This window comes from Gavialis gangeticus, unplaced genomic scaffold (genome assembly GCF_001723915.1).
Source record: "Gavialis gangeticus isolate Ggan-Ray unplaced genomic scaffold, GavGan_comp1, whole genome shotgun sequence".
Lineage (NCBI taxonomy): Eukaryota > Metazoa > Chordata > Crocodylia > Gavialidae > Gavialis > Gavialis gangeticus.
The window spans coordinates 38,881,541-38,907,283 of record NW_017729028.1 but is presented as its reverse complement, the minus strand read 5'-3'; the positions used below and the strand labels follow the sequence as shown (position 1 = coordinate 38,907,283).

Genomic DNA, 25,743 nt, shown 5'->3' with positions numbered 1-25,743 from the left:
GAGGCCACTCGCATGATCAGGGGATAGCAGGGCAGGCCCTATGAGGAGAGGCTATGGGACCTGAACCTGTTCAGCCTCCACAAGAGAAGGCTGAGAGAGGATCTGGTGGCTGTCTCCAAACTGGCCAAGGGGGACCAGCAGACTATGGGAGAGTCCCTGTTCCCCCGAGCACTATCAGGAGTAATGAGGAATAATGGCCATAAGTTGACGGAGAGTAGATTTAGGCTAGATATCAGGAGGCACTACTGCATAGTCAGGGCGGCTAGGATCTGGAACCAACTTCCAAGGGAAGTGGTGCTTGCTCCTACCCTGGGGGTCTTCAGAAGCAGGCTAGATAATCACCTAGCCAGGGTCGTTTGATCCCAGCGCTTTTTCCTGCCCATGGCAGGGGGTCAGGCTTGATGATCTGCTCAGGTCCCTTCTGACCTGACCAACTATGAAACTATAAAACTAAAATTCTGGCTCCCCAGTTGGACCCAGTGGTCCTCATTGCTGCTGCAGCCCAGCACCTGTTGGGGGAGTTAGGTGCCAGCTGGCAGGGTGGCAGGAAGGCCAACAGACAAGATGGTGGCAGTTCCTCGTGCCTCCTCCCCCAGTGGGACCTCCCCGCCAATCAGCATTGCGGGGTGGAGCTTCCAGAACACACCCAGGAAATATCTGTTGAATTTGCTATTAATGCCACAGTCAAGCTGTGAGAACTGTTTAGTTACTCCACGATTTGAGTAGACCCCTATTCCTGGTTCCCATTTCATGGGTGGGGGAAACTGAAGACACATATACTTTACTTCCGTACCATGTCAGGGATCACCAGAGTAAGCCACGTTGCAGCTGCTTTATGCCTGCCACCTCTGCAAAGTGTAGGGCTTGGCATATGCCAATACACTCTTTTGAGAAACAGGCATCTAAGAAGGTCTTATTGGCAGGTATCAGCACCACATTAAGATGGCTACGTTACTTTTGTTGTAGGAACGAATGCATGCAGAACAGGGCCAGTATGCCTCATCCAGGCGCTCTTTGGCATGGTACCTACACAACAAAGCCCTGGACTGAGGTATATGAGGTCTTCCCCAAACAACAAGTGTATGCAAAAGTCTGTCACCGTCAGTCTATGACTATATGGTTCACTTTAACTTGCATGATCGTAGACTGGGAGCGACACGCACAAATGTTTGCTGGCACTGGGAGCCATGCAGAGAACTCAGGGTGGTGGGGAGGGGCAGGCAGGATCAAGCTAGAGGGTCCAGGGGTGGGTTGGTGGGTCCGGTGGGGAGGGGGTTGACAGGATTGGGAGGGATGGTGGTTTCAGGGAGGGTTGGTGGGTCCATGGGAGAGGTTGTCTGTCTGGGGGTGGGAGAGTCCAAGGGTTAAAAAAGCCTAGTCAGAGGCATAGGAAGAGCACAGCCCCAGGGTTGGGGTGAGTGGCTGGGTTTTCCCAACCCTGGAACTACACTCCAAAAATGAGCAGATGTTCACTGGATGAGGTTAACCTGTTCCCCATCTAAGTTAGTTCACCTACTCAGGTGAATGCCCCTAATGCCTGTATAGATGGGAATTTAGATTGACTTAACCCTAGTTAGGTCAATCTAAATGTAACATCTGTGTGCACCCAGTGAGAAAACTAAGAATAGAGCAGCCTCTCTCTTGCGTCTCTCTTCCATGTCATATCCATTGGGCTGAATCGGAACAACTTAAGAGACTGTTGCACCACAGTAGGCCTTTACAATGTTAAGACATAGACAGAGGAATAAAATACTTTAGAGGCTGCAGGAATAACCCACTGCAGTCAGCAATATAGCCCTAATTCAATTCATTCAGTGAAAACGAAGCTATTCTTTGTTTTAACTGGCTTCTCACCAGGTTAGGCTCTAGGAGGTTTAACATACTTGAGCTTAATTCCTTGTTCTATGTACTAAGGCTGGGCAGCAGCTATATGGATACTCTTGGAGACTTTGTTGTGCTCCTCGTGTCTTGGAAGCAGTGCCCAGGGAACATAAATAGAAAACTACCAGTCCCATGCACATACTTTTTTGTCCTGCAGTGCACTGGAGATCTGCCACTTCAGAGCAGACTTGATTCATTGAGTCTGCTCTGCACGTGAGCTGATGTGAACTACGCTGCTCCGCGTGCAGTTGTATAAGTGGCGAAATGTGTGTCAGTGTGCAAAAAATGGCAGCAGCACGCTTTCGAACTAAAGCACCTTCAATGCACCTTCTACCTGCAGTCTCTGCCGACCTCCAGCCAGGGAGCAGAGGAGAGGGGCAGCTCAGCTGTGGAGCAGAGAGCCCTACCCAGCCCAGAGAGCATGCTGGGATGCTGGGATTTAGTTTAAACCAGGAAGGGGTCTGGAACAGACATTGCATAAATTGGTTTGACCCAAATCGGTTAAGTCTGATACTACATTCAACCAGGTTTATCTCAAACCGGTTTCAGCCATCTTCAAACCAGTTTATGTGCACTGAACTTCTGTTCTGTTACAGGTCTAAACCAGTTTCTGATCACTTAAACTGGTTTATATGTAATGTCTGTCCCTAGCCCTAGGGTAAAATATGACAGTTACTGATGCAGTAGATCAGAAGAGGAACCGAAGGCTACTTCACCTGTCTGAAGCTAGGGGGATGGAAGCAGATTTAGGTCAGTCAATATCTTGTAACAGTTGTAGAAAAATTTAGCCAGGCTAAAGGCAAGTACCATTTTTGAAGGGAAAAAAAAAATCCCTTGTGAATTGTGATATTCAGGGACCAGCTCTAATCACACTCAGATGGTTCCATGATTTAAAGAGGTGTCTTAAGAGCTGCCAAGTTATTCAGCACCTCTGTAAATAAATGTCTTAGCTAGCTTCAACAAACTGGCAGCACCATGAGTTTCCTGTCTCTATTTGTTTTTAGCCCTTCTTGCTAACAAAGATGACAATGTATTTTGGGGCAGAGTGTAAAAACACGTTCTGCATGTGCTGGCCTGCACTCTGGGTGAACTTGGTTGTGCTGTCTCTTCTGCCACTGCTGCCTTGATTAACGCAGGCTAGGAAAGCTGGTGAAATCAGTGGCTGAGCTGCTGCCTGACCTGAAGGCAAAAGATTGCAAGTGACTGGGATGGTCCTTTACAGGAGGGGAAAACCCCTGATAAAGTCTGCAGTAGCGCTCTAGGAGTGGGTGGACCTGACACTGAGATTTTAAACAAGCCAAATAACTCCATCTCCTCAACCCTGTGTCCTTTTCCAATCCCGTCCTATCTGGGCTGACTTCTCTATTTCAGTCTGAAGCTTCCAGGAGCCCAAGCTCCCCCTTTCTGCATCCATATCCTTGGCAGGAGTCATATGGGGCAGGGGACTCGCAGGCAGCATCGTCCCACTACTGCTACGACTTCCCCTCTCTGCTGTGAAAAGACTCTGTCGTGCCCCCGCATTGATGCAGAGGGGGGCTCTAGTGGCAGGAAACTTGGCCTAGCGGTTAGTGCCTGAGCTAGGGGCAACCATAAATTCATAAGACCAAAAGGGACCTCAGGCTCATCTAGGCCAATTGTCTATGGAGATGGAGGATCCCTATTTCTTACGTTCACTTCTCTACTGTGCCATAGACTTCCTGTGAGCCTTGCGTTTGGCACAGCTGAGCTCCTCAAAACACCCATCCAGCTGGTGCCCAGGTTTCCACTGGTGAGCATATGCCAAGCTACTTATGCTTTGATGCACCCAAGTTGCTGAGCGACCTACCTAAAGACCAAGCCCTGGCAGGAATCTCAGCCAAGAGGCTCCTCCACCTGCCTTGGTGGTGGGCCCCAGCCTGGTGAGCTCTCACTGAATCTAACCCCTGACACAAGACAACTAGCTAAGAACCATTCTCTCCTCACATACTCAATCTCCTAACAACTAAAGCACTTGTCTGGGGGCAGAAGAGCCAGGTTTGAACCTCTGTTCTGCCTGATTTTTAGCAAGCAGTGGGAGGCAGGTCTTGCACCTTGCAGCTAGGTGCTCTAACGAACAGGTTCTTGGGATTACTGGCATGAGTCTCTTAATTTGTTCTGAAGCTGCCTACCTTGTAAAATCAATTACAGTCAAATTGAGTTAATTCATCCTAGGGTCAACTTCATAGATTTCATAGACATTAGGGCTGGAAGGGACCTCAGAAGATCATCGAGTCCAGCCCCCTGCCCAAAGGGCAGGAAGTCAGCAGGGGTCATAGGATCCCAGTAAGATAAGCATCCAATTTGTTCTTGAAGGTGTTCACTATGGGTGCTTGAACCACCTCCGATGGCAGGCTGTTCCAGACCTTGGGGCCTCACCATAAAGTTCTTAGAGTTGATACACTGAATCCCTGCAAGCATCCCACTGATTTGTTCATAAAACACTAATTCATCATGTGTTCAAGCACAATTAGTCATTGCCAAATGCGCACACCTAGTAAAACACAGTGGAATTTGCCCCTGATAATTAGCCAGTATAAGTGATCTATGCCCTGTAGAGCGCCTGTCAAACCAGTTGATATTTGCAGAGCACCGAACACTCTTTAGTCTGTCGTCGTTCAACAAGACATAGACAATCAACCATTCCACTTTATAGATTTATCTTCTATTTTAGTGATGAACTCGTGTAAGAGTAAACAGCAAAAATCTTTGGCTGAAGCACTCTAAATTTTTGGAGTAATTCCTTACCATATAATTTCTCATCCATATAATCATACAGTTCTACATTACCAAGCAAGTGTGTGCACAGCTTGTGTTCAGATATATATATCTATATCGATATAGATATCTGTTAGAGCAGTGCGAAATTTCACTGGCTGTTTCGTTTCGACACTGTTTCGACTCACTTTGAGCTCGAAACAGTGAAATCAAAATGAAACAAAGGGCTTTGAAACAGCCTCAAAACAAAATGAGGCTAGTCGCAACTTTTTAAAACTTTCAAAATGTTTCAAGTTTCGAAGCAGCCAGGGGGTGGGAGACAGGGGAGGACCAGGGCTGTGCTTCCAGTGGCTCCGGGCTCAGCCAGGCAGGGAGCATAGCCCTGGCTCTCCCCACCTATGGGAAGCCAATCAGAGTGCAGAGGAAAGGAACTGAGCCCCAGCTCAGTTCCCCTCCCCAGTGCTGCAGTCGTGTTGGAGAAGGGAACTGAGCTCGATGATTGGGTTGGGGAAGACTGATCAGCCCAGCTGAGCAAAGTTCCCCTCTGACCTCGTTGCTCCAGCCCAATGGTCGCACTGAGGGGAACTCAGTTCAGCTGGGCTGAGTTCCTTTCCCCAGCCTGATGGTAGTGCTCAGCTCAGCCCCAGTTCCCTTCCCCAGTTGATCCCAGCGCTGGGGAGGGGAACTGAGTGATGGGCCTCACTTCTCTTCCCCAGCTCCCTGGTCTCAGGTGGCATCCCTCTCTCATCTGGCAGGCAGATCCCCCGCAGCCCTCCCGGAGTGGGGGCCCAATCTGCCTGCTGGATGAGAAAGGCTATTTCAAGCTTCCCCATTATAGCCTATGGGCAAAACATCAAAACAGCATCACCGTTTCAATGAAACGAAATGGAACAGCAGTTTCAAATCAAAACGAAATTCAAAATAAAACGCTGTTCCGTCAAAACCTCAAAACGCAAGTGAAAATGGAACGGTGCCATTTCACACAGCCCTAATATCTATATCGATATAGATATAGATATCTATTTCTATATAGATATATGGATATATCTCTCTATATATCTATAGATATCTCTGTCTCTCTGTCATATTTATCCTTTGTTGTCTCTCATAGAATCATAGAAGATGAGAGTTGGAGGGGCCATGTAAAATCTGCCCCTGAGATAAATGCACCTGAATTCCAACTATACAGGAACTAGACCATGTCAATCTCTTTCAGAATCTGGGCCTTAGCCTTTAGTCAGTCTAAATGTATAAAATGGGAATAATAGCACTTACCTACCTCATGGATGTGTTATAAGAATAAAGACATGAAAGACTACTGGAAGCAGATATTACAGTGGCAGAGGCCTAATAAATCAGGCTTATCTTCCATCGTATAAACCTGTATAGATGCATTACACTGGATTACACATGTGGGTTATTTTTGAAGCTTCATAACTTTAATTCACATCTTTCACCAAATTTTGTTCATTGACTGCGGAGTCAGCCTTTCCCTGCTGTTCTGGCCTCAGTGAATTTCCAGGTGACCTGTGGAATGGAGTCATTCTGTAATTAAAATGCATTCAAGTGGGAGTCTCTGCACCGGTTGTCTCTCATCATCTGTCATTTGACAGCCTGGAGTCTTCCTTTCGTTAGGGAGCAACCGCTCTTGCTTGGTTCTTTAATAAGAAAGAGTTTATTGAGTTTGTTAAAGATAGTTGTCTTTAATAAACATGTTCACCTCTACTTAATCTATAATAATAGGATTAATCTTCTTGGAACTTAAATCAATGAAAGTTTTGATGTTGGGTTTGACATAAGAAGGGAGCTTTAAATGCAAAGTATTACGTTATTACATAAGAAAAGGTTTACCTACAAAAATACGATAGGCTAGTTTATCATAAAAATCAGTTAACCGAGCCTTCTAGATGTTTGTGTAGAAAATAAAAAACATAATCTTATTACTTCAGCCTTTTCACTCCTTGTCCCACCTCCCCCATTTTGTACTGCTATTAGTTGGGCCCATTTAAAATGAGGTTGTGAGCTCTTCAAGACAGTCTGTTTGTCCCCAACACAGAGACAGTCAGTTGCACAAGCACCCATGTCACGAGTTTTGCCTGTCAGCAGCTAGGGGTACAGGGCCCCAGAACCCCCTGCACCGATCTCCTCGACAGCTGGCAGGCTTCATGGCTGCAGCAGGGGTTACCATCCCTGCAGCTTTTACCCTGCTGCGCCTTAACACACACACTGTCACCCATGTCACAAGTTTTGCTTGTCCACAGCTTGAGGTGCAGTTTCCTCCAAACCCCTGCACTTATCTCCCTGAAACTTGGCAGGCTGTGTGGCCTGAGCAGGGGCCACCACCCCTGCAATTTTCAGCCCACTGCACTTTAACACACACAGGGTCATTTATGTCACAAGTTCTGCCTGTCGGCAGCTTGAGGTGCAGTTCCTCCCCAACCCCTGCACCGATATTCTTGAAACTTGGCAGGCTTTGTAGCCTCACCAGGGTCTACCACCCCTGCAGTTTTGACCTCCCCCCCCGTGTTGTAACATGTAGACGTGACATGAGTTTTGCTTTCAAGAATTTGGGGTGCAGTTCCCCCCAACCTCTTGCACCTATCACCTTGAAACTTGGCAAGCTTTTTGGCCTCACCAGGGGCCACTACCCCTGCAGTTTTCACCCGCATGTGTTGTAATGCATAGACGTGACACAAGTTTTGCTTTCAAATATTTGGGGTGCAGTTCCCCCTGAAGCCCTACACCAATCTTCTTGAGACTTGGCATACTTCATGCTCTTAGCAGAGGCTACCATCCTTACAAATCTCATCCAAATAAGACAAAAAGCAACCAAGTTATAGATATTTCATTGATTCCCCTTTATACCCTATAGCCGGATCTCTGAAGCGGCTCCGAATCTTTTCCGAACCACTTCGGGAAGCCGAACAAAGCCAGCGCTTCAACCCGGATGTGCTGCTTCAGACACCAAAGCGTCCAAAGCTTCTCCGGATCTGAAGCACAGTCTGAAGCCCTGCACAGCCCTACTTAGCGTTATGTCACTGCTTGTGTTACTATGTGAAAAGATGAGAAGATAATTTCTGAACCGTTCAGATTGGCTTTCTGGCAACAAAACAAATGGCAATGGCTCTAACTATGCTTTTCTTCTTTCAGTTGACCGGTGAAAATGGAATTGAAGAGGACAACTTTCAAACCATGCCGCAGAGGCAGAAGCGGCAGGGTGTGTATCACTGACCTGAAGAGCCAGTGGTTCCTTGTGCGTGACAGAAGAGCAGCTTTCTCAGGGCTTCATTTCTCAATAGTGTGGATTGCAGCGATCAAGCATGGAGGGAGCCCTTAGCAGTTCTGGGTTATGGATAATCATTTGTGAGGCACAGCCCATGTGTTTCTTTGTGTCAAAGGGGACTTTAACTCTACCCCCTTCACTTTGACAGATTTCAGGCCATATAAGTTATTTTTCTGTTGCTTTCCATCCTTTGTGCCTGAGGTTCAAAGAGAGGACCAGGCCCTTGGTCAGCTGAGTAGGCAGAGAGAGCACTCCCATGCAGATACATGCACCATTTGCTGAAAAAAGGGGCCTGACTGATAGCCATTTGCCCAGGCAAAACCTTTCATTAAGCTATCATTACTGTTAAACAGCTGTGAACAATAGAGAAATCAGGTTGCAAGTCTGTTATTATAATCCACTTTAACACATGACATTTCAGTTTCATCATATTTCTTTCCACAGCTCCACAGTCCCATTCGGCATACCTTGTCAATATTGGATTAAGTTTCACAAGTCCACTGACACCAACCCAAGATTATTTCAAGAACCTTAGTCTGCCAATCTCAATAAACACCTCGGATTCGATGATAACCATTTCAAAAGTTACAATAGGTGCGTCTCTTGTTATCTGTATGTCTTGTGGAGTACAGGGGTTTGTCCATGATTTGATTGCCTTTGCATTTTCATGTAGACATCAGTAAGAGCAGAGCTGCCGGTTCAGAGACATGAACAGATGACAGCATGTTCTGTCCTCTGCCTTCCACATTGCTGCTTCACAAAACACTGCCGCAGGCAGTATGCCGAATGGCGCTCTGTTCCCGCAGAAGGGACAGATCAGAGAAACCCCATGCTAAAGCATCTTGTGTTTTTATGAAGAAGTAGTCTGATTAACAATTCAGGAAGCTGGAGCTCTGATTAATGTAGTGTTTACTTCCCACAAACTCACAGTTGGAATGTAAGTCACTCAAAGAGGCTTTGTTTTAACCCTAACAAGAACAACCATTTTTCAGGCAAAATTTTTTTCCTGATGGAAATCCTAAAGGCAATATTAAAGGACAATGCTCTGTAGAGGCTTTGTCCTCTGCTGCTATTATGCAAAATCAGAGCCACAGAATATGTTGACTAATTAATATATTTGATAACATATAAGCATGCAAAGTATTTATAATAGTTCTGGGTCTGGAATTTGTTTTCTTCTTCCTTATCTCAGGTCCAAGAGGAGTGGAAGGAAGTGCATACTTGCACAAAATACCAGCACGCAATGTGTGTGCTGGTTTCCAAAGTATTTCTGAGCTATATCTGATTTACTAAAACCATTTTGGCCATCTGTTCTGTTGTCACTTTGAGAATTGTCGCTTGGAGAGTTAACTTCAGATTAGCAGCCAGTGGTATGAAGGATGCATAACTTCATGCCTATTGAAATCATGTTGCATTTTAAAGTTCAAGAGAGAGACATGTGCTATAATTTTAATGGTCGGTTTCTTATTAACCAGCATTACTAGACAAAAACCCTAGAGACCAGATTCTGTTCCATCTATTAAACACTTAAGTGTGATCTTATTCTACCCTCATGTTCCTAAAAAGTGCCTACTTTTGTAGCACATCATCTCAGCTTTAAGACTAAGGCACAAAAAAGCAGTGAGCAGGACCCATCCCCCTTTGGCGTGAGCTGTTTTTCAGGAACTCACAATTAGACACCAGATATATAGAATATGATCCAGCTCTGTGTGTCATAGAAAACCAGTGTTACCAGCTTTTAGATCCAGTGGTTAATAGCTGACCTTAAATTGATCCTGGGGCTTTTATCTATGATAAAAGACAACAGACCTAGAAGTTGGCACTGGGGAAATTTTCAGTCTGTGCTATATATTTAAATAAATGTCACACTTACAGTAAATCAAACTGATCCTTGAACAAGTGTGACATGCCTTTTTAGTCTGCCATTTGTAATTAATAATACAAGCCATCATATAGGCATTCGTATACCTCCTGCACTGCTTAAACATTTTGAAAATAGTATAGCTGGGTAAATATGTCTAAGGGAATTGTGATATGCAAAATTTAGCCTCTAACCCACCACTATCATAGGTTTTCTGTTTGACACTAGTGTGTATTTCCATGGGGAAAATGATCTGCTGTTTTTGTGAAGAGGGGTATGAATGGCCAGGTGCAGCATACCGAGCCAATGCAACCTGTCCCTCTACCACCCTAGCGCCAGAGGAGACCTGTGGCTGTATTATACAATTGCCTTTTCAAGGACCTTATGTCAGCCACAGCCTGGAAGTAAGAAGGATGTATGGTTGTGTTGATCATCTTACAGTATGAAACCTGATTAGGAGAGAGATAGGATGTCACTATATATCAGTGCTGGCCAAAATGTGGCACATGGATCAAACACGATACATGGAGCTACACTACGGGATGTGTTGTGACTCATATTTTTAATTGTAAATCCCATCTTGCTGAATACACATCCCAGTATATAATGCTACATTTTGAGCCAAGTGGCTTCAATTGGATCATGATCCAGTATTGCTCTCTTTCATGATTTTAATCATGAGTCTTGAGATGTTTGGTGTTCTCTCTGAAGCCCCCCACTCCTGGACTCATGGGATTACATGGGTATCTCAGCTTTCATGAATACAAAGTAAGTTTCTGCTTATCAGGACTTCAGAGGAAGACTTAAAAATGTGACCAAATACTCTAAAAAAACAGAAGGTAAGAGGAACCCACTGTTTTTATTGTTTTAAAATTCATGACTTTTTAGCCAAACTCGTGACATGATGACACCTGACTCATGATTTCTTGAAACACTTAGGATCCCAACTGCCAAATCAAATCTTGCCTTCTAGGGCTTGGGGTGACATTCAGTTCCCATCCTAGTCATCTAAGCACCAGCTTAGGTCTTCTACATGGCTCTGCCTTTCCCAACTAAAAGGTCTTGCTCCCCTGCTCAGGGTCAGGCTGATCACTGCATTTGAAGCCAGGAAGGAATTGTACCCCATGGTGAGATCAGCTTGGACTGAGAGGGGTTTTGCCTTCCTCTATAACAGGGAGTGTGAGCCTCTTCCTTGGATCTCTCCAGTGTATTTTAACAGACCTGCAATGGCAGAACATCCTCTTGCTTTACCCGTGGCAAGTCATGACATTTTCAGTGTTTGGGGGCATTATGCCTGGTAACTGTGCAAGAGGGTTGTTTGGAATAGGCTAGATGGACATTTGTATACGATGGTTTAGAAAGGAATGATCCTGCCTTGAGCAAGGAGTTGGACTAGCTGATCTTCTGAGATCCTTTCAACTCTACTCTTCTATGACTTTTTGGCTTTGTTGGCCCTTTGATGGCCATGAAGATGACAAAATTTGGAAATGTAGATAACCAGGCGAAAATATAATATCACCTTTCCTGTCTCCACAGTTTTAAAACAAAGGGAGGTACAGTTTTCAGAAGGATTGCACTCCTCTCTGACAGCCCATGATCAGAAAATCCCACAGCATGTTAAGCACCTTGCATTCTCTTTTATCCATTGGTTTGGGTCTTAGCCCAGCAATATGGGCCTGGAAGAGGGAGTCTTTCCATTATTTCCAATGAACTATGCACTTTGCCTTATTTGTCAGACAACCAAGTCTTGGCAAGCTGAGAGATCTGGGCATGAATGGAAAGTGAAAGAAATTTGAACACAAAGCTAGGAGATGACTTGACCTTGAGAGAATTTTATTTTGAAAATTTCTGTTTTGTTTTGTGTTTTCTACAGACGTCCCGCCTATGAACAAGTCCATCACAATAAAAATGTCAGTCAAACTCAATATAAATTTTCAAGATGCCCTCAGGAATACCTCTTCTGATCTCTATATGAAATACAAACGCGACTTTGAATATGCAGTACGTCTTTGGCTTTTACAATCAATTTAATTTGCAAAAGATATTTCTCTTCATTCTGTTAGCAGCTGGTGTCCAGTGAGTGGGTTTCTTGCTTGATGAATAATGGCAGCATTAAAAAATACACCCTGGTGATTGGTAGATGCAAAGACTGGTAAAAAATAAATCAAATTTAAAAAGCAAGCAAGAACCTATAGCATTGACTGCTAGTAATAGAATTTCTCAACATATCTATTTTTGGAAACTTAGTAGACATTAATAATACCTGGGTCTTGTATAGTCCTTTTTATCTGCAGATCTAAAGGACTTCACCGAGAAGGTAACTAGTCCCCCCATTTTACAGCTGAGGAAACCAAGGCATACGCAGAAGTGTCTTTGCCAAAGTCACCCAGCAGGCCCATAGCAAAATAGGAAACAGAGGCCAGATGCAGAATCCTGTTTCATTTAACAGACCTAAACAGCACTTTGCTACATAATTCCTGTATTTGGCACTTGTACAAAGTTAACAATCCCATACCATGTTCAATGTGGACATATCTGTCTCAGTTCTTTCTATATAAAACAGGCCCATTAGCAGTTTTCTGTCTCACAGGGATGTTGGAAGACCAAAGACACTAAGAAGGTGACCTGTGCAAGTCCCATGATAACCATCTCCCACTCCCATTATCTATGAGCAAATTGCCATTGATTTCACTGAAGCAGGTACACAGTAAAGTATTCAGGATGCTCCAGCATAAAAGACACTGAAAATGTCAAATTATTCCTAAGGATTATTTCTTTTATTGGGCCAACTGTATAGTTGGGGCAGAGGCAGACAAGCTTTCAAATGCAAAATAATATGCCCTGATTCTAATCTCCATTAAGATAGTCTAAATCAGGAATAACTCCATTGAAATCAGTGGACGTGAAACAGGCACCGACCAAATTGTATCAGAGTGAATACTGATTCTTTGACCAAGTCAGTGCTCTGATTAGAAATGAAATATGTTAAGCTCTGTCAAAACATGCAGAGGATTCATATTGTGCACTGTGTTTCTTCTTTCTAGTTTAAAAATGCCTATCAACATTTGCCTGGCTTTATATCAACCACAGTTACAGGCTTCAGGTAAGGAAACTAGGTTTTTTTGCAGACAAACAAGAGCCCCTTTGCCTTGGTGTTTGATGGGGTGTTTCAGCTTTGCCTTTGTCTGGGTGTATTGTTTGCATGCTTTCCCAAGGAAACACCAAAACAGGAGTTGACCAGAACTGGGCAATAGTTTCTGGGGCTGAATGCAATGGTGAGGTCCCCATGCTGTCTCTGCAGAGGTCTCTGAAGCTCTGGTTTCCGGCAAGCTCCACCTCTCCACCCCCACTGTACCTACACCAACTGCCAGGAATGAGGAGATGAAGCTGTTCTGTTGATGCTCTGAAGCATGCTGGAGACAGAGACCTTGAGCATGTCAACAGCGGAGGAAGTATGCCTGGAGAGGGGCTCTGCTACATCCCTTCCAGATTTAGCACCTGCAGAGAAGGTGGATGCATTGCACTCAAGAGCAGAGCTCCTGAGACCTCTGCAAAGATGCCATAGACACGTCCCAGTAGGAATGCAGACAGATGGGAATCTCCAAAGTTAGCATGAAAATGGTGCTTGTACAATGGCTTCTGTACCGCTTCAACGCTCCAAACAGGACCAAGGCTATTCTTGGGCCTCCTGCTACCTCTAAAGCACAAGTGTATTCCATTCAATGTATGTGAACTCAAAAACAGCTCATGAGAGGGTCGTACAGTCCCATTAGTTGATTTCAGAATCAGGTGGTCAGACAGGACCTGAGAGTCACTGTTGTCATCACCCTTGTCATATGCATGTCCATCCTTCCCTTGGAAACCTCCAATGAAAGAGATTCCCCAGCTTCCCTAGGCAGCTTGTTTGCTCTCAGCTTTGAATATAAGAAATATTGACTAAGAGCACCTATACACATGCAGTGAGGCTGCTCTGACATGCTGTGATTACAGCCTTAGTCAAACAAACTTTGGTTAAAGTGCCCCTGCTACCATTTTTCAGTACAGGGACACATGTTAAACTAAAGCTTTAATTAGCTTTAGTTAAAGCAGACTTGATTAACTGAGTCTGCTGGAGCATGGTAATTACCTCACTCCAGCAAACTCTAGCGTCATGTGTATCAGCATCCCTGTGCTGAAAAATGGCAGCAGGGGTGCTTTAACTAAAGCTAGTTTGACGAGCTTTAGTTAAAGCATCCCCAACATCATTTTTCACCATGGGGACACTGATACACGTGATACTCCAGGCACTTTAATTAGAGCAGCTCTCAAAGCACTCCCCCTCTCCCCCACAATTCCCAACACACATCCATACATGCCCTAAAAGACAAGTATTAGCACTTTCCTAAAACATAACTACTCTTTAAATGCTTGTATCTGTTTAGGTCTGGAAATGTTTCTGTGGACTATGATGTAAAAACAGCTTCAGTGACATTAGACCAACTTGAAAATGCCAACAGAGATGTAGTGAAGTCAATAAATGCATCCTATATGATCAACCCTGATTCTTTTGTTGTTTCAGCAGTAATAACTGGTAAGACTTAAGCTGCAGCACTTGTACTATGAATTTAGTTTCACATTTGCAGGCAATGTATATACAACTGTCTCTTGCTGTTGAATACATTAGACCAGATCTTCCAAAGAGCTCAGCTTTTGTGAAGGGAATGAAATGAAAGACTTGGCTAGCCAAGAACATTTACCCCCAGTGTCTCCCAGGACAACAACATTCCTGTAAATTCATCACTAAATCCCAGCACAGTCCCTCCATGGGAGATAAGCTGAATATTGTGCAGTTCATGGTGAGGGGTTATCATGACAGAACCTCATATGCTAATGGCTGAGTACTGAGGCAGCACAGGTCAGATCCCCAGCACTTGCCGGATTGGTAAGACTCTCAAAATACATTTCACCAGGGCTGGGATTTGCAGTGGTATCTCTGACCAACATTGCCAGTCCACTGGTAGAAACCAGTCACTATCATGAGAGGCAGTGTGGTATTGTGACTCAGGAGATTTGGAGTCTTTGCATAAACCTATCATTGTCCTGGTGGCTCACTGTGGGCAAGTCATTTTAGCAATCAGAGCAATCGGGGACAGGACAGCATCCACTGGCATTATTTTATTCAATGGCTAGGCATTATTCTGTCATACGTCATATGATGCCTTGTAGAGGTAAATGCATATCAGTGCTATAAAATTCAGTGATGCTGACCATATCTAGTTTGCAAAGCATTTGGGGTTTTTTTGGGACAGGAGGCACTGAGTCAATATGAGATGAAGTCAGTGCCATAGCGGGAGCAGGGCTAGTGGGGCGACCACCCTGGGCACTGAAGTGAAAGGGCACCAACAAGCACTGCCTAGCTGGGGTGGGTCAAGCAGCTCATTTGGGGGGCATGGGGATGGGAGAAGGATGGCTCCCACTGCTGCATGTACTGCCAGGCAAGCATGGGGGATCTGTGCATGGGGCGAAGGTGGGCTACCGTTGTACCTTTTCCCCAAGGGCTCTGCTTTGTTGCTACGGCACTGGTTGAAGTAATACCAATACAACAGACTTCTTGTTGCCTTACCAGATCAAACAAACTTATCTGTGTTTCCTGAGGACCTTTTCGAGGGGGATACAGTAATAATGGCATGCAGGACAAAGATAGCTTCCGGGATCGTAACTTGGGATCATTCTGGACAAGTAGTTTCACAAAGTGACCGACATTCAATTGAAACAATAGTCGCAACAGAAACGTTAATCTCAGCACTGAAAATTACCAGCATTGTACAGAGTGACAGTGGTATGATTATATGGCTCTTGCTAAATCTATATATGCAAAGGGGCTGTGAGTAATTTTGTAGAGAAACAAAGATGAGCATGATCATTTCCTGATTGTTCGGTCATAGAATCAGAGAGACGTTGGGCTGGAAGGGACCTCCAGAGGTCATCTAGTCCAACCGCCTACCTGAGGCAGGATCACCTCTATTCAAACCATCCCATAAAGCTGTAACTCTACATAAGACTACTTTCAATCCGGACACAACACAGACCTAGCATCCTTACCTGCCACAGATAAAGCAGGGGAACCACAGCAGCCAATGTCCTTCTTCTATACAATGTTGTCAATATATGCTCAAGAGGTCCAGGGTAAAGGGCCATGCTGCCCCCAGCTGCCCTCCCCCCTGCCACACAGTTTGTATCAATCTGACCAGGGGGTCAAAATCCTTCCTGACCCCAGATATGGCGATCAGTCTGACCCTGAGTGGAGGGGAAAAACTCTAGCCAGGAACCTCTGGCTTGACTCCTAGCAGGAGAATTGGCACACCCCAGTTGAAGTCCCCAGCCTTAGCTGCAGCCAGCACTTAATGACTCCAGAGAGGCTTAAAAACACCCTGACACATGTATCAGAAAGGGGCGGGGGCAGTAGCGCCAGATGAGCTTCATCTCAAGGTCCTGAAGGAACTGGCAGAGGAGATCTCGAAGCCCTTGACAACGATCTGCATGAAGTCATGGGAAACAGGCCAGGTCCCAGAGGACTGGAAAAGGGCCAGTGTACTGCTCCTCTTTCAAAAAGGCAAAAATGAACTACAGACCAGTTAGCCTCACCTCCGTACCTGTGATGTTATTGGAGCGTATGCTAAGGATAGCCATTTGCAAGCATCTGGAGGAGGAAGGGGTGATTTGCATTTTGGATAGGGATGCCTCAGGGCAGGGTGTTCAACTAGATGATCTCTCTAGGTCCTTGCCAGCCCTTACTTCTCTATGATTCTTTGATTTCATTTATAAAAATAGAAGGAAAATCTAGTGTCTCCCAGCACTTATCTCTGCTTTGCTTTAATGAAACAGCCACAGAGTGCCAAGATAACACCTTGGAAGATGCTACCTTAAGGCTATGTAATAAATTAATATGTTTGTGACACTATACGAATAGGTGATATATAAGTGTTTAGTATTAGGGAGAGAAAGAACATGGAGGGACATTAGTCTGGGGGTTAAGACTCTTGACTTGAGTTGCAGTCCTGATTTTGATGCTGACCTGCTGTGTGATGAACAAGGCACTCCATCTCACCTGTGAAATCTTGGAGCCATGATACTTCCTTTGCAAATTGCTTTACGATCTGCAGGGAGCATTTCTGCATAAAAGCTAAATATGAGAGAGGCTGAACATGATCACAGCAATAGGCAAGGTTTTCTGCATTTGTATCATATAAACCCAAATCGAAGATGACTTTGAATTTAAGGCAATCCCCCAATAATTAGATTTAAAACACGGAAAATGTGTAAAAGTGCTAAAATTCATCTCCCCAGCTGCTGCAGCATGTCAAGCAGCAGCAGGGGGGGAAGAGGTAAGGGGGAGACAAAGGCAGTGGCAGGGAGCAGAGGCTGTGGGGAACAGGTAGCAGGGCAACATCTGCAATGCCAATCCCAAGCCTGGGTTGGGGCTACAGTTGGAGTTGCAGCAGCCACCTGCCCTCCTCCCCACCCCCCAATTGTGCTCAAATCCAAGATGGGGCACTTTCCCCCCCACACCATGTTGAATAGCAAGGTTGGGGGGAGAACCTCATCTTGGATCTGAGTAAATACGGTGTTTGGCCCTGATTAAGGAGACAGTTGAGAATGCAAGAGGGCAGAGCAGATGAGGTGCCAGTAATCAAAGCAAGAAATGACAAAGAACATGGCAGTGTACTAGAAGGAGCACGGCTATGTGCTAGGAGGAGCACGGCAGTGTGACAGGAGGACAGGTGGGGCTTAAACAAGAAGTTGAGAACAATCCTGCCGTCCGGGTGGGGCAGAAGGCCAAAAGGAGTCTGGTGTGAGAAAGCAGGAAGAAGGGCAACGAGTATACTTGAAAGGAAGAGGCGGAGAGATGTACACAGGAGGAGATGGGTCTGGAAGACATGAGTACTATGTGCAGTATTGTTGTTCCCCCCAAAACAATGTTCCAACTGACTAACCAAATGTCCTTACAGGTCCCTATACATGCGTGTTTAAAGATCATGCTGTACCCTCCAACGTGTTGTACAAAGCAACCCACAATTTAACAGTTGCTGCAATAAACATTGTACCATCGGATAATATTGATGTTGTATGTGAGAGGGTCGATGTCTTGCTCACCTGCTGCACTGACAGAAGTTTACAGTCATTTAATGTAAGGTGGCATGTAAGCGGATTACGTATTTCAGGTAAGTTCAAAAACACTCTTTTCCATACCAAATCTCCCCTCTGTATTTGCACCTGAAAACATGCAGCTGTTTTGTATGCATAGCATAAGTTGAGGGGTGGTGCACAAAACCAGGTTAAACATCCCCTTTTACCTCATGCTTGATGTAAGTCTACTTTGAGGATCACACTGAGATAGCTGATTGGGACGGCTCTAAATTATGCCAGCTGCAGCTGCCAAAGAGGGTTGGAAACTGTAAGTGTTCAAATGGATGATATTTGAGGCTGTGTTACTGCAAATACTTATTTAGGGTCTGAATCTGAAACCCTTCTTGCTAACTTCCCCTCATGCATCCAAGCAGGGTTGGGTACTTGATCAGTCAAAAAATAGTTAGTCAACTGACCAGTCAAATAGTATTAAATAATGATCACAAATTCTAAGCATGAATTTCTTTGAACAATGTCAAGAGAGACTTTAATCTTCAATAGGATAGATACTTTAGCTAACTACAAAAAAAAAGTTAGTTAATGGCTATCGTGAAACGATGAAATTAAATTCTAATAAATTATGATGAATTAATCAGTGTTAGATAAGTGTAAATGGGAATGATCTTCAAGACTGAACAGTTCTTCTTTTCCTTGGCTTTTATCCCAAAAGCCCACAGTCAGCCTAAACACTTACGAAATGTATTAGAAAAGAAATGAAAAAGAGAGAAAACACAAATAGCAGCTTTTAAAATCACTTCTTTAATGCAGCTCTGCTATGTAGGTAGGAGGCCAATGTTTCAAGCATCTTGCTCTTTGCAGGATGCCTGCAGTCAGAGCAGATGGCTAGGAGGGGAAGCTTTTCTATGCTGTTGGTTTTGGGCTCTTCCTTCAGCCCAGAGTAGCTCCTGCAGTCCTACCTGGCTTACTGGGGGAAGGGGAAGGAGGGTAGAAGAGCTCAGGTAAGAGGAGTAGGGCAAGAGGTATCTGCTCACGGAGAGAGAGAGAGAGGGGGAGAGTGTGCGTGTGCGTGTGGGTGTGTGTGCTCATGCGCGTGTGTGTCCTGACTCCTGCAGGACTGAGCAGCAAGGAGCCCTTACACCTGCCCTTGCTTACAGTGATGCAATAAAAAGGTAGGCCTATCTACTGGCATTCTTGACTTCATGAACTATTTGACATTTTTTGACTGCAGTCAAATAATAGGTGGCATAACTAGGACAAGGTGACTGGAGCAGCTGCCCCAGGTGCTGACTTGAATAAGAGAGGGCAGAAAAAAATGGTCGCTATTTGTGCAATTGCGCTGCACATTAGCAATCAAAAAGCCTCCCTTTGCTTGGCAATTACTCTGTGCTCCAGCCTCCTTGTTACGCCGCCACTGTCTAAATATGCTCTGCTCATCATGAGTAAGGATTGCCTAGTTGTGGGAGAAGAGGTCTAAGATGCTTGGTCATTTTTCAGGGTCACTACTAGCTTGTGCAATTTGGGTCCAATCCTGAACTCTATGCCACTGTGAAGTTTGCCTGAGTAAAGGCTGAATGTGAACTTCAGGATGTGCCATCTAAAAAACTGCCAAAGAAAATGTTTCGATACTTAAGCCTTTTTCACAGCAGCATAAGTCCTTGTGGATATGAGAGACCTCAGAAACAACTTTATTTATTTTACCCTAGGGACTCAAAGCATCAAGGACAACTGTACTCAATATCTCCTTGAAATTTATGATTTCCAGTGCCCCACTAGCAAGTCAGGTGCTGTGACAACATACACATGTGAGCTGAGCACTGGGAATGGGGCCCAGAGAAATAAATCCATCGGAGTGACATATTTACAAACAGGTAAGGAACCTCCTGAGAGTACCGCAGGGCAGGAGCTGCCTCTCCCTATTGTGTATGGCCTGCGTATGGCACCACAGACAAAAGACTAATTATGACAAGCCATTGTTAATAATGTGTCATTTATCTTAATTTTCTAGCACATGTAACGATACCTCCACCCACAAGTGTCTCTGAGGGATTCAGTTTTTCGCTAACGTGCACCAGTAACGTGCCGAATTACAATAAAGTCAGCTGGCAAATCCAGACGGGAACCACTAATACAACAATAGAAGGCGACCCATACATCCAGACTTACACCATCATGAAGAAAGCCGTGTCTAATCTCACAGTAAAGACTGCTACGCCGGAGTGGAACGGTGAGTGCAGGCTCCAAATCCTGGTTTACATGGGCAACTCGTGTTACCAAACCACTGGAAAACTAGGAGTCCCAACTGGAGGTGGTTTAGAAGTCAATCAGAACTTAGCCCATAGTCACATAGGCCCAGATCCACAAACATTTGGCTGCTGAAATAAGAGTAACTTAACTCACCTAAATATTTCCAGTGTCCAGGCCTGAGCAGTCCAATTTGACTTTCAGCAAGACTGACTCCCCAGGGACAAATTTACAGAGGTATTTAGGCACCAAAGCAGGCAGATAGATGCTTAGTGGGATTTTCAAAAGAACTGAAGTGATTCTAGTGGCATGAATGCCTTTACCGGGACTACTTGCCGGATTAAAACTGGGCCACACTTTAACGTTTTGCTGAACAGCAGCTTAGAAAAGTTGTATACAACAACTGTGTCACCATTACTTGCCACACAGTATTACTGTCCTCCCTCGAGGTGTCACTGGCTGTTCTTCCACAGCCAACTTCTCCTGAGGTGGAGTTTTGCAATATGCCAACCTGTAGACCAGGATCCAGGTCATAGGCTCTGGATACTTACAGTCTAAATACGGTTTGTACTGTTGGTGCCTCTCTAAGAGCTGTGATTAATGGTGTAATACATAGAAACTACACAGCTTCGTTTTGGCAGCAGGGCTGCAGCAGTCATGCACATTGCTAAAGATAACACTGAACCATGTGGATCTTACCTAACTTTTTACCTGTTCCTGATCTGCAGGCATAGGACTTACTTAGAGACAGCCTGCAGTTTCTACCTCTCCCCGCATCTGTCTATCACCCTTATGGCAAAACAACCTCTTCCCCCTTCCCTTTCTTTTCCAGATCCATAGTCTTTCCCTAGTTTGATCCCTTCTCTTCCCTTCTGGATCTGAGTATTTGCAGAGATGCTCTGTCTCAGGGCCATTGTTCACTTTTTCCGACTGGTTTCTTCAGTAGTCTCTCTCAAGATATCTCCATAGCATATAACCCATAATAAACAGCCACACAGAGCATGCACGCTCAACATGATTACTCCAGAATAATTTACTATAGATTTTTCTCCAGAGTAAGAAGCAGACTCAGATGCCCAGGGTAGGGGATACTGCAACACCTGGCCAGTCCAGATACCCCACAACGGATACCTGGCACCTTCTATGAAGTAACTGTTCCACATAGTATAGTTACTACATGTATTTCAAAGGGTAACTGTACCCTAGATTAGAGTGATTTGCTACACAGTAGGCTGTGCATCATGTAGCTGCCCCATTTTGCTTCTAGTAAAGTTAATTTCCTATGCAGTAAATGTGTCCTGTGCCTGCAGCTACAGCTAAATACAATCCAGGGATTTTTGTTCATTAAAAACAATCCAGGTATTTTTCTACGTGTCCTGTTCTGCATTCTACTGCGATAGACTGAGGTGTGTTTCTGTTTTGTTACTCTCAGGTACCTATACCTGCACATTCTTCCAAAAAAACTTGCCAAGTTCTGCCAGTACAACTGTTGAAGTTGTTCCTTTGCCTCTGAAGAAGAACATTTTCCTGGATCCCATTGAAGCATTTATTAAGTGCAAAACCCAGCAGGAGCTGAAGTGCTGCACAGACAAAATGGAAGACTACACCGTTACTTTCACTGTTCAAAGCAAAATATTTGTTGCTGGTAAGAGATATGATGTTTTCCAGTGGTCTTGCAAAACAGTTGTTCTGAACGCATATGATGTGATGTGATTGGAATAACAGACGTTGTGGGATAGCTTGCATGACTGGAGCACTGTCATGGATGGGTACAAGCTGTGCGGGAAGGACAGGCAGGGGAGAAGAGGAGGAGGAGGAGGAGTTGTGCTTTATGTAAAAAAGTCATACAACTGCTCTGAGCTCCAATATGAAACTGGAGATGAGCCTATTGAAAGTCTCTAAGTTAGGATCAGAGGAGAGACCAACAAGGGGGATGTTGTGGTGGGCATGTACTAGAGACCACCAGACCAGGAGGAAGTGGTGGATGAGGCTGTTTTCAAATAAATAGCAGAGGTTTCCCAGTCACAAGCCCTGGTTCTCATGGGGGTTTTCAATCCCCCTGACATCTGCTGGGAGGACAATACAGCAATGCTTAGGCGATCCAGGAAATTTTTGGAGAGTGATGGGGACAACTTCCTAGTGCAAGTGCTGGAGCAGCCGACTAGGGGCTGAGCTCTTCTTGACCTGCTGCTCTCAAACAGGGATGAATTGGTGGGGAATGTAGCAGTAGATGGCAACTTGGGCAGCAACAACCACAAGATGGCTGAGTTCAGGATCCTGAGGAAAGGAAGGAAAGAGAGCAGCAGAGTAAGGACCCTGGACTTCAGAAAAGCAAAATTCAGCTTGCTCAGGAAACTTATGGGCAGATCCCCTGGGAAGCCAGACTGAGGGGGAGAGGAGTCCAAGAGACCTGGCTGTACTTTAAAGCTGTGGGTCATGACCCAAAAGTGGGTTGCAAGAATGTATGAAAAGGTCATGAACAAACTTTAAAAATAGATTTTCCTTTAAAGGAGAAAAACATGGGAAATTGGAGATTTTCCATTGCAGGCTGGCAGAGTTGCAGCCTACAAGAGGCTTCTTGGGGCCTCCCATGCCTTACACACCCCACCCTGCCCCATACCTGGGGGCAGGAGGCAGCATGTCGAGAGTGAGGGGCACTGGGCCAGGACTGCCTATCGATGTTTAAACATGGGGCCTGGTACAAAAAAGGTTGAGAGCCACTGCTTTAAAGAAGCCTGACTGAGGGTGCAGGAACAAACCATCGTGATGTACAGGAAGACTAGCAAGTATGGCAGAAGGCCAACTTGGCTTAGCAGGGAACTCTTCAGTAAACTAATCACAAAAAGGAAGCTGATAAGAAGTGGTAACTTGGACAAACAAATAGGGAAGAGTATAAGAGTACTGCTCGGGCATTCAGGGATCGAGTCAGGAAGGCCAAAGTGCAGTTGCAGCTAGCAAGGGATGTGACGGGTAACAAGAAGGGTTTCTATAAGTATGTTGGTAGCAAGAGGAAGACCAGGAAAAGTGTGGGTCCCTTACTGATTAGAGAAGGCAACCTTGTGACAGAGGATACAGAAAGAGCTGAAGTGCTCAATGCCTTTTTTGCCTCAGACTTCACAGACGAAGTCAGCTCCCAAACTACTGCACTGGGCAGTAAGGCTGTGCAAAATTTCGCCAGCCATTTCATTTCGACAGTTTCGACTCATTTCAAGGTCAAAACAGCAAAATCAAAGCGGAACAAAGGGCATTGAAATACCGTCAAAACAGAACAAGGATAGTCAAAATGTTTTGACCATAGCGCTTGGGGTGGGAAGTCAGTCCAGCTGGGCTGACTTCCCATCCTTGGTGCAAGATCCAGCAGGGGACAGACAGTCAACTCAGCTGAGTTTCGCCTGCCCGATCATGGGGCTGGGGTCGGGAACTCAGCCCAGCTGGGCTGAGTTCCTTTCCACAGCCCATGGTTGAGCAAAACATCGAAACAGCGTCAAAACAGCCTCACTGTTTCAACAAAGCAAAACAGTGAAGCTGTTTCAACTCGAAATGAAATGCGATACAAAACACTGTTCCCTCCAGATCTCAAAACTGAAGTTGAAATGAAACAGTGCTGTTTCGGACAGCCCTACTGGGCAGCACAGTTTAGGGAGGAGATGAGCAGCCCTCAGTGATGAAAGAACAGGTTAGGGACTACTTAGAAAAGCTGGACATGTACAAGTCCATGGGACTGATGGGATGCACCTGAGGGAGTTGGCTGATGTGATTGCAGAGACATTGGCCATCATCTTTGAAAACTCATGGAGATCAGGGAAGGTCCCAGATGATTGGAAAAGGGCAAACATAGTGCCCATATTTAAGAAAGAGAAAAAGGAAGATCCAGGGAACTACAGACCAATCAGCCTCACCTCAGGCCCTGGAGAAATCATGGAGCAGATCCTCAAGGAACGCAATTTTAAGCACTTGAAGGAGAACAAGGAGATTAGGAGCACTCAATATGGATTCACCAAGGGCAAGTCCTGCCTAACCAAGCTGATTGCTTTCTGTGATGAGGTGACTTGGCTCTGTGGATGTGGGGAGACCAGCAGATGTGATGTACTTCGATTTTAGCAAAGCTTTTGATATGGTCTCCCACAACATTCTCACAGACAAGCTAAGGAAGTACAGGCAAAATGAATGGGGTGTAAGGCGGATAGATAATTGACTGAAGCATTGGGCTCAGAGAGTAGTAATTAATGGTTCAATGTCTAAGTGGCAGCCAGTATCAAGTGGAGTGCCCCAGATGTTGGTCCTGGGGCCTGTTTTGTTCAATTTCTTCATCAATGACCTGGAAGCTGGTATAGAGTGCCACCTCAACAAGTTTGCAGATGACACCAAACTGAGGGAATACTAGATATGCTGGAGGGTAGGGCTAGGATTCAGAGTGGCCTAGACAAATTGGTGGAGTGGTACAAAAGAAATCTCATGAGGTTCAACAAGGACAAGTGCAAAGTCCTGCACTTACGATGGAGCAATCCCATGCACCAATACAGGCTGGGGGCTGACTGGCTGGGCAGCAGCTCTGCAGAAAAGGACCTGGGGGTTATAGTGGACAATAAACTGAATATAAGCCAGCAGTGTGCCCTTGTTGCCAAGAAGGCTAACAGCATTCTGGGCTGCATTGGTAGATGTGTTGCCAGCTGATCAAAGGAAGTGGTTATTCTGTATTCAACACTGGTGAGGCCACATCTGGAGTACTGTCCTTTGTTTCCTCTAATCATTGCTTTAGGTCTCATTTTAGATTGTTAGCAGGGATCTGTTATTCAGTTTTCTTGAAGTGCTTGGCAAAAGCTTAATACTAATAAGCATAAGTTAATCTGGAAGGATCTGTCTCTTTGTCAGTTAATGGGAATTTTACCGTTTATTTGAATGTGTGTAGTATGAGCACAGAAGTCATCAAAGTGTTTTCTGGGATTTCACCATTAGTCTTCACCAGTGACTTTCAGATCCGTTTTACTCAGTTTGCCAACATTTCCTAGACCTTTGTTTTTATATGTTTGAAAAGTAGGGTGAGATTTTTCAGTTGGGTCCCTGTAACTAAACCCAAGTGTTCATGTGGATAATATAAGCATCTACAAATATTTAAAATACATTTAAAAGACAAAGGGAAAAGACAGGATGGCCCACGGGTTTAGGTGCAAGGGCATACTATTAAGCAATATTTGAGGTGCACTATGAGGAAACATTTCTTTAAGATGGAGATCTACTAGGCCACAAAGCAGTCTCTCAAAAGCAGCCATGAAAACTCCAATCTTTGGGCAACGTCAAATTTATGCCACAAGTAATCCACAACATAATGCAAATATTTATCTTACATTTATCCGTCTCTCACCCCCTCCTAGTTAAAAAACTAGGTGACTGTGGCATAGATGCCTACACAGTCAGATGGATTGCAGATTGGCTGAGGGGTCGCACTCAGAGGGTGGTGGTGGATGGGTCATACTCGACCTGGGGGGAGGTGGGTAGCGGAGTCCCCCAGGGCTCGGTCCTGGGGCCTGCGCTGTTCAATTTCTTCATCAGCGATCTGGATGATGGGGTGGAAAGTAACCTGTTTAAATTCGCTGATGACACCAAAATTTGGGGGGAG

The 25,743-nt window shown here is 45.0% G+C and overlaps 1 protein-coding gene across 1 annotated transcript in view; it reads left to right on the top strand.

Moving 5' to 3' along the window:
* ADGRF5 (adhesion G protein-coupled receptor F5) overlaps positions 1 to 25,743 on the top strand; it is a 74,650-nt gene that overhangs the window by 8,192 nt on the left and 40,715 nt on the right. Inside the window, exons 3-12 of the mRNA XM_019520690.1 lie at positions 7,765 to 7,831; positions 8,342 to 8,491; positions 11,632 to 11,759; positions 12,803 to 12,861; positions 14,180 to 14,328; positions 15,364 to 15,576; positions 17,747 to 17,959; positions 19,589 to 19,753; positions 19,891 to 20,109; positions 21,559 to 21,771. Of these exons, the coding sequence (XP_019376235.1) occupies positions 7,765 to 7,831; positions 8,342 to 8,491; positions 11,632 to 11,759; positions 12,803 to 12,861; positions 14,180 to 14,328; positions 15,364 to 15,576; positions 17,747 to 17,959; positions 19,589 to 19,753; positions 19,891 to 20,109; positions 21,559 to 21,771 (1,576 nt within the window). The remainder of the gene's footprint in view (positions 1 to 7,764; positions 7,832 to 8,341; positions 8,492 to 11,631; positions 11,760 to 12,802; positions 12,862 to 14,179; positions 14,329 to 15,363; positions 15,577 to 17,746; positions 17,960 to 19,588; positions 19,754 to 19,890; positions 20,110 to 21,558; positions 21,772 to 25,743) is intronic.